General features: G+C 40.0%; 1 protein-coding gene across 2 annotated transcripts; it reads left to right on the top strand.

The window, feature by feature from the left end:
- Nucleotides 1–1,381: 1,381 nt before the first annotated feature.
- On the top strand, nucleotides 1,382–6,262 carry LOC145430897 (uncharacterized). Of its 2 annotated transcripts, none has more exons than XM_080305882.1 (5): nucleotides 1,382–1,622; nucleotides 2,497–2,605; nucleotides 2,731–2,850; nucleotides 4,744–4,822; nucleotides 5,725–6,262. In XM_080305882.1, the coding sequence occupies exons 1-5, from the start codon at nucleotides 1,525–1,527 to the stop codon at nucleotides 5,814–5,816; spliced, it is 498 nt and encodes a 165-aa protein (XP_080162008.1). In that variant the 5' UTR covers nucleotides 1,382–1,524; the 3' UTR covers nucleotides 5,817–6,262. The 2 variants fall into 2 exon arrangements, with proteins under 2 accessions (XP_080162008.1, XP_080162009.1); XM_080305883.1 differs by having other exon boundaries at nucleotides 1,433–1,622; nucleotides 2,546–2,605.
- The last annotated feature ends 2,244 nt before the right edge of the window (nucleotides 6,263–8,506 follow it).

The raw sequence follows: 8,506 nt of genomic DNA, 5'->3' as shown, positions 1-8,506 counted from the left end.
AATCATTGTTTTGACGCACTTGGACTTGTGGTCGTTTGTCTCTCACCTCAATCATGAATCGGGACAGGTGCCCTCGGCCTCTCGGCCTGGGGCTCGGTCACTCTGGCACAGCTGGCTGCCGGCGGAGCTCCCGGGCACGTCACTGCAACCCCCCCGGCTTACGCTCCGCGGCTGCTGAGTGACCCCTCATCTGGGACTCTCCTCAGCTCTTTCTGGGATAGTGGCGCAGCTGCCCCTCTGTTGGTCTTCCTTGGTCTCGTGTTCTGGGGGCCTCCGGATGTCTGGAGTTTTGATCTCCTCCATACCTGCTTCATGCCCTGGTGGACGGGGCTATGGCTCCCCACACCCTCTAACAGATCATTACATGTAGGAACCTTTTAAAAACAAGCGTGTTCATGCTCACAGGTGTACACACGGGTGCTCACACACACAAACTACACCCTTTTTGGCTCCTACCTTAAAGCACACTGTGCTACTAACTAATAAAGATCAAATAAACTATGACAATCAAGTGGACCAGTATAGCAAAAGGCCCACTTGGGAAAGTAAATCTGTTGGGCATTTGTCTTGGCCTTCAGACAATAATTCTGATTGCTACAGTGCCAGACAGGACATACAAAAAAAAAAAAAAAGCCAGATAGATACCCTGTCTCACCAGGTGCAGTCAGTTCTTGGGCACCTAGGACCCTGGGGCCATGTTCTCAGCTCGTGCCATGGTGGTGGTGGGGCTGGCTGCTCTCTTGTTAATTTGTGTATGCATACTTTCTTATATTTTTCCCGTTCCAGGTTTTGTTGTTTTATTTGTTTTGTTTTCTTATTTTGCAGGTGCAGCCAAAGAGATCCATTGCACATTTCTAGTTCTACTCTTGTACACTATTTAATGATTTCTCTTTTTTCCCCCTACCTGCTCGCTTGGACATTGCTGTATTGGAAATGAATTGTAATAATGGACGTGACACAAATTTAACCTAATAAATAAACCAAAAAATTTAACACACGTGTAACACATAAACAAGAGGAGCCTATAGAGAATTAGAGCCTAATGAGAATAGAGCTCATCTTGGTAAAGCAAATGTTTTTTGGAACATCACATGCAGATTGCAAAAGCTGCCAGACAGGACAGGCTTAAAGAAAAATAAAGTTACAGAGGTCAAATAGTTGACAAGTTGTGTAACATTATCTTTTATCAAAATGAGATTCTTCCAAGTGCTGATTACTTAATAATAAATAAAGCTGTATGTGGGTAGAGTAGACAGAATGGCCATATTGTGGTTATAAAATAGGCGTTTCCCCTGCACTATTAGATACTGACTCTAGATGTCTCTCTAAGCCAAGTGATTCTTAAGGTTCTGCTTATTGTCTATTCCTCAGAAGTTAATCTAATTTGGTCTTCTTTCCTTTTCAGAAAGGCACATGACCATCCTGTGATTGCTGGCATTTTTTTCATCCTTTTATATATCCAAGTCACTGGAACTACAGGCAGTGGAATTCCAAACTAAACTTGTTCATTTAGTTTACGACAAAATGCATTCAGTTTATTGGGTCATTGCAGTTCTCCTGGCAGTTGGCTCATCTGAGATTTGTTATGCAGGACCTCTCCATGCTCAGTGCAAAGTAGAATGGTATGATGTATTTTCTCTGTATACAATTTGTTTTTTTGTTGCTGTTGTTCTTCTAGCTTTGCCTTAAAATAATGTGATAAACATGTATCTGAAGTAATGCTTAGTAAATATTCTTTTATGCATCGTAATGTTAGTCTGCCTCTGCATGTAAACAGTACTTCGCCTTTCGTTTCTTTCTTTGTCGTCAATGCAATCTCAATAGAGGAAAGTATCTTCTATATCAATATGTAAACCTAAGACATGCAATAATTAATATGTGTATAAATATTATATTCTTCTATATGAAAGTATTAAAGCATATGTAATGGTTATTTTGTAATTGAAACAACTCTGTATGCTTTATAGAACAATAATGAGATCACATTTCTCGGTAGTAACAACTGAACTGGCCTGTAAAATCACTGAGCTGCCACCGAAATGTAATTTATTGTGTAAATTGGAAACTTTTTGAGCTTAGCCATAGTTTACTATAAACTGGATTGAGGCAATATTTTTCATAAAGAGCACTGGTCTCACCTTTCTGTCATTCTTAATTGGCTAAAAATGTCATAACACAAACTTGCAAACTTTTAAAATGCCTTAATTAAATGAAATACATGTAATCTTTCATCATATAAAGCTTCCTTGTGATATAAAAATATATGGTGTAAGATTTAATAATCAAAAAGAAGTAAATAGTGATAATTACCTTTTGTCAGCAGTAAAAAAAAAAAAGCCCATCTTTTGTTTCTTACAATAGACAAATTCCAAATAGTCTCAAGTAACACTCACAACCAATCTCCACTAGATGGGACCATTTGTTATAGTATTCCAAGGTGATGCAACACTAGCAATTACTACACTAAAGTAGCTATGCTTGTTTTATGCCATGCAGGTACTTTGGGATACCATGTCAGGTAGTTTATGAATCCCTGGTTTCACAGATTAAGAAATGGGAAACCATGGCTAGCTGCACTATGGGAGGAGAAAAGTGCCTGTACAAGGTATGTGAAGTCACACCCATACACACATAATATTATATAATTGTATTATTGAGTTCTCTTTAACCTTAATTCTGTTCTGTAGAAACAATACATAGATTAACAAATTAATTAATTTCTGCCTCCAGTTGCACTCTGCCTCAGTTCACTTCATATCTGCCAAGCACACTACTCCCTTTAAGAAGAATGTGTATGACATTAACTTTCGATTGGTCTCCTTTCACTTCTACACTTGCTGTCATGTTTCGGTAGGTTATCTCTCTTCTCTAATTTACAGTGGGGCAAAAAAGTATTTAGTCAGCCACCGATTGTGCAAGTTCCCCCACCTAAAATGATGACAGAGGTCAGTAATTTGCACCAGAGGTACACTTCAACTGTGAGAGACAGAATGTGAAAAAAAAATCCATGAATCTACATGGTAGGATTTGTAAAGAATTTATTCGTAAATTAGGGTGGAAAATAAGTATTTGGTCAATAACAAAAATACAACTCAATACTTTGTAACATAACCTTTGTTGGCAATAACAGAGGTCAAACGTTTACTATAGGTCTTTACCAGGTTTGCACACAGTAGCTGGTATTTTGGCCCATTCCTCCATGCAGATCTTCTCGAGAGCAGTGATGTTTTGGGGCTGTCGCCGAGCAACATGGACTTTCAACTCCCGCCACAGATTTTCTATGGGGTTGAGGTCTGGAGACTGGCTAGGCCACTCCAGGACTTTCAAATGCTTCTTACGGAGCCACTCCTTTGTTGCCCGGGCGGTGTGTTTTGGATCATTGTCATGTTGGAAGACCCAGCCTCGTTTCATCTTCAAAGTTCTCACTGATGGAAGGAGGTTTTGGCTCAAAATCTCACGATACATGGCCCCATTCATTCTGTCCTTAACACGGATCAGTCGTCCTGTCCCCTTGGCAGAAAAACAGCCCCATAGCATGATGTTTCCACCCCCATGCTTCACAGTAGGTATGGTGTTCTTGGGATGCAACTCAGTATTCTTCTTCCTCCAAACACGACGAGTTGAGTTTATACCAAAAAGTTCTACTTTGGTTTCATCTGACCACATGACATTCTCCCAATCCTCTGCTGTATCATCCATGTGCTCTCTGGCAAACTTCAGACGGGCCTGGACATGCACTGGCTTCAGCAGCGGAACACGTCTGGCACTGCGGGATTTGATTCCCTGCCGTTGTAGTGTGTTACTGATGGTGACCTTTGTTACTTTGGTCCCAGCTCTCTGCAGGTCATTCACCAGGTCCCCCCGTGTGGTTCTGGGATCTTTGCTCACCGTTCTCATGATCATTTTGACCCCACGGGATGAGATCTTGCGTGGAGCCCCAGATCGAGGGAGATTATCAGTGGTCTTGTATGTCTTCCATTTTCTGATGATTGCTTCCACAGTTGATTTTTTCACACCAAGCTGCTTGCCTATTGTAGATTCACTCTTCCCAGTCTGGTGCAGGTCTACAATACTTTTCCTGGTGTCCTTCGAAAGCTCTTTGGTCTTGGGCATGGCGGAGTTTGGAGTCTGACTGTTTGAGGCTGTGGACAGGTGTCTTTTATACAGATGATGAGTTCAAACAGGTGCCATTCATACAGGTAACGAGTGGGGGACAAAAAAGCTTCTTACAGAAGACGTTACAGGTCTGTGAGAGCCAGAGATTTTCTATGTTTGAGGTGACCAAATACTTATTTTCCACCCTGATTTACGAATAAATTCTTTACAAATCCTACCATGTGGATTCATGGATTTTTTTTTCACATTCTGTCTCTCACAGTTGAAGTGTACCTCTGGTGCAAATTACTGACCTCTGTCATCATTTTAAGTGGGGGAACTTGCACAATCGGTGGCTGACTAAATACTTTTTTGCCCCACTGTATTATATGACAGGTTAAAGAAACAAAATTAGCAAACTGTCTATTGTCAATAATTTTGGTTTCTGTATATTTGGTTCACTGTACCATGCTCTCCCCTTTCTCTTCTGATGCATCCTTTCTTTTCTGTCTTCATTTTTATTTTTCTGTCTTTCTCACCACCTCACCTTCTGTTTATTTTTGTTATTGCTTACCTTTTGCATTTGTATGTTTTATTTAACAAATATGGCCTTTTTTTTATTAATTAATTGATCTACTTAATTTCTAGGGCATGTCTATCTCTGAAACCTGGTATGCCATTAAAGACCATGGCACCAACTACTGCAACCTTTATAACCTGATTGAAGGTAAGGTTTGATAAAAATTGTGACATCCTTTTGCAATTCCTGGGCTTCACTGATAAGTTTGTCCTACAAGTGGTAACATGTTAAAGTAATTACATATTACTGGAGGCAATAAGGTAAGTAAGGTTTTATTAAATAATGAATCATCTAGAAAGCATCACTCCTTACTGTGTCATTTACATGGATATGAATGGATATTAATGGATTAATAAGCTCATATATAACATTGAATGAAAACCAAGTTTATAAAAAATATTACATCCACTACAAACAAGTTATTTAGGAGCTGTTAATGGGTCATAGTATCATTTTAAAAAGCCAAGGAAATCATTAGCAAAGTTCTTCTAGTCATTGCATTTATACATATAATGATTAAGATGAGCTTGTTGTTTGTGTGTTAAAAGATGTGTTATAATGTCTTATTTCATATTGTAATTAATTGTTATTTCTGCATTTACAAGTTGTTAGTTCAGTATTTTCTATGACCTCATCTAAAGTGATGACCATCTATACCAGGGGTCCCCAATCCCAGTCCACAAAGGCCAGTGACCCTGAAGATTTTAGGTCTCACCCTGGGTCAACACACCTGAATCACATGATTAGCTCATTGCCAGGCCTCTGGAGAACTTCAAGACATGCTGAGAAGGTAATTTATCCATTTAAATCAACTGTGATCGGTCAAGGACACATCTAAAACCTGCAGGGACACCGGCCCCTGTGGACTGGGATTGGGGAGCCCTGATCTATACCTTATAAAGGATTTATAAATGAAAATGAAAGGACAGCAGAACTCAAGCAAGTCTCCAAAAAGTTGATTCTGCAATTTGCATATTAATGATCAAGGTACTACAGGCCTTTTGTGTTCTGTGTGCTCATACCTCTTTCTCTTCTCATTTGTTCAACAGGAAGTGGTCTAACTGAATCCAGGGATTATAAAGAGGTCACCAGTGACTTCCTGTGCACCCAGCGTTCCTCTGCTAATTGTACTGTCTACTGACTGAATATTTACAATAAACAGAGATCACCACTGTGAAGCAAGGAGAATCACCCAGTTTTGATCTTCTTAGTTATTGACAACAAAAAGAAGTCATTTGCAGATTGTATAAGAATCTATACAGTGTGCCCTTACCTGTTTGCTACTGTTGAAAAGGAGGATTTTCATTATCTGTAACTCTTATACAATTTATGTATAGCATGCATTTAGATGTTCAGTTTATTCAAGTATAGTTTTAATGGACCCTGTTCAAACATGAACAAAGGCTGGCCCCCGGTTAAATATTTTTTATTTAGCTTTTAATGCATATGACATGCTTCCAAATGTTTCAGAATGAAGTCTTGCTTTAGTAATAAAGGATTTATAGATAAAATAATAGTCAATGTAAAACAATACCTGAGATATCAGTCACACAAGTACAAATAAACAGTGGTTGGTGAGTTATCACATTTATTTATTTTATGTTTTATTTATTGCTGTCTGCTCAGCAACCAGTTGCAGCAGCCAGCTGGATACCCAGAGGTTTTACATACAACACCCTCGACTTCTCAGTGACCACCTTCAATCTCAAAGATCACTTAGAGTGGGTGGCAACCTGTCCCTCTTCCACTCTGTAACTGTGACTGTAATCACTCTCAAACAGATTGACAGAGATTTGCAATTAATCACAAATTTGCAATTAATGTAATTATAAATGCAGATTCATTGCCAATATATTGTACACAAAGCTGACACAAAAATCTGACTGTGGCAATTTAAGGTCAGTTGTGTCATTTAAATTCTCCAATATGAATTTCTGCAATTCATATTGGAGAAAAAAACAGAGTCACGTTCACATTTACATACATTGCACACTAACAGTATCACAATTAATTTTTTGTGTTCTTCTATTATTTGCACAGTCCATCTGGAAACTATTCACAGTGCTTCACCTGTTCCATAGTTTCTCTTGTATTAAATTCATTCATTCATTCATTAAATTCAACCTGCGCAGCCTTGCAAATTTTACCAGCCACGCTCATTGCAACATGACTGGGTTTAGTGGTCTGGAAAATAGTCCCTGGGGTCTGTTACTTTTAAAGGTTGGAGTAACCTGGAAGTGCTATCGATACCGATGTAAACTAATACTCTGTGAAGCAGTAAAGGTAAAAATCAAAGGGTTAAGAAGGTAATGTACACAATTTAGAGTTTTGAATGTGGGATAATTTCTCAAAGCAATTTTCCCAGGAACAAAGCAATAAATAAAAAGTAATAATTATGATAATAACAAATAATCACATCACTTGAATTATAATTATCTATTTAACCTACTCTATGGTATTGCTCACTTTGTTCTGATCTTTCAGAGGAGAGAGGTTGGAGAGAATAGGCATGCCTTGTCCCTTCTGTGTAGATATGACCCAATAAGACAGGATTCAAGTCCTTGGAAGTTGTAATCCAGTAGGAGACCATGGAATTCCGAATCCTCTTGAAATTATAATCTGACAGGGAAAAAAAAAAAGGGGGGGGGGGAAGTCAAAAATTATAAAATCAATTCTCTCTAGACATCCAGTCACCATTGTTGATATTTAATCACCCAGTGTCCAGCCACAACTTATCATCCTGTCTCTCTGGACATTTCTTCCTGTTAAATGGGAGTTTTTCCTTCCCACTGTTGCCAAAGTGCTTGCTCATATGATCGTTTGGTTTTTCTTTTTTTCTTTGTATTATTGTAGGATATTTAGCTTACAAAATAAATCACCTTGAGGCAACTGCTGTTGTGATTTGGTGCTATAGAAATAATATTTAATTGAATTGAGTTGAACTCCGGGCAGCACGGTGGTTAGCACTGTTGCCGCACAGCAAGAAGGTCCTGAGTTCAATTCCACCATCAGGCCGGGGTCTTTCTGTGTGGAGTTTGCATGTTCTCACCGTGTCTGCGTGGGTTCCCTCCGGGTACTCCGGCTTCCTCCCACCGTCCAAAGACATGCAGTTTGTGGGATAGGTTAATTGGATAATCCAAATTGCCACTAGGTGTGAATGTGAGTATGAATGTCCTTGTGTGTTAGCCCTGCGACAGACTGGCAACCTGTCCAGGGTGTACCCCGCCTCTCGCCCTATGACAGCTGGGATTGGCTCCAGCACCCCCCGCGACCCTGAAAAGGATAAGCGGTAGCGAATGGATGGATGGATGGATGAGTTGAACTCCATACGAAGGAGACTAGAGGCCAAGCTCAAGACAGCACAAAGGGCTGGTGCAACACCACAGGCCAACTTCAAGCCAACAGTAAAAGTCACCGTCAAGTACAGGATCTAGCAAGAAGATGCTCTGTCCCCACTGTTCTGCATAGGCCTGAACCCCCTCAGTAGGCAAGGTAACATTGCAGACATCAAGGACAACGATACGTACCTGGGAATCATGAGGGGACCACTAGAAATGCCTCAACCACCAAGTCCTGCAGACTCAGTTGAATGGGAAGGACAAGATCTGGGCAATCGACACCTATACCCTGACAGTCATCAGATCTGCAGGCCAAAGGAATAGATAGAAGACACTGACATAAAAACAAGACAGTGCAGCCAGCATCAGTCCTTAGCCACCTTCCTTTCACCTAGCGTACAATGTCATAGTGAGATGCCATAACCAAATGGCTAGCATAGTATACTGGAACATTTGTGGTGAGTATGGCCTGGAAGAGAATGAGGATGACCGG

Source organism: Astatotilapia calliptera, chromosome 9 (genome assembly GCF_964374335.1).
Source record: "Astatotilapia calliptera chromosome 9, fAstCal68.1, whole genome shotgun sequence".
NCBI lineage: Eukaryota > Metazoa > Chordata > Actinopteri > Cichliformes > Cichlidae > Astatotilapia > Astatotilapia calliptera.
This window is presented reverse-complemented; position numbering and strand designations above follow the sequence as displayed.

What these genes read in the sequence shown, in the direction of transcription:
- LOC145430897 (XM_080305882.1), top strand. Translation starts at nt 1,525, where the DNA reads ATGCATTCAGTTTATTGGGTCATTGCAGTTCTCCTGGCAGTTGGCTCA. An exon ending in ACACTTGCTGTCATGTTTCG is followed by an intron (nt 2,851 to 4,743) that starts GTAGGTTATCTC and finishes CTTAATTTCTAG; the next exon opens with GGCATGTCTATCTCTGAAAC. An exon ending in CCTTTATAACCTGATTGAAG is followed by an intron (nt 4,823 to 5,724) that starts GTAAGGTTTGAT and finishes TTTGTTCAACAG; the next exon opens with GAAGTGGTCTAACTGAATCC.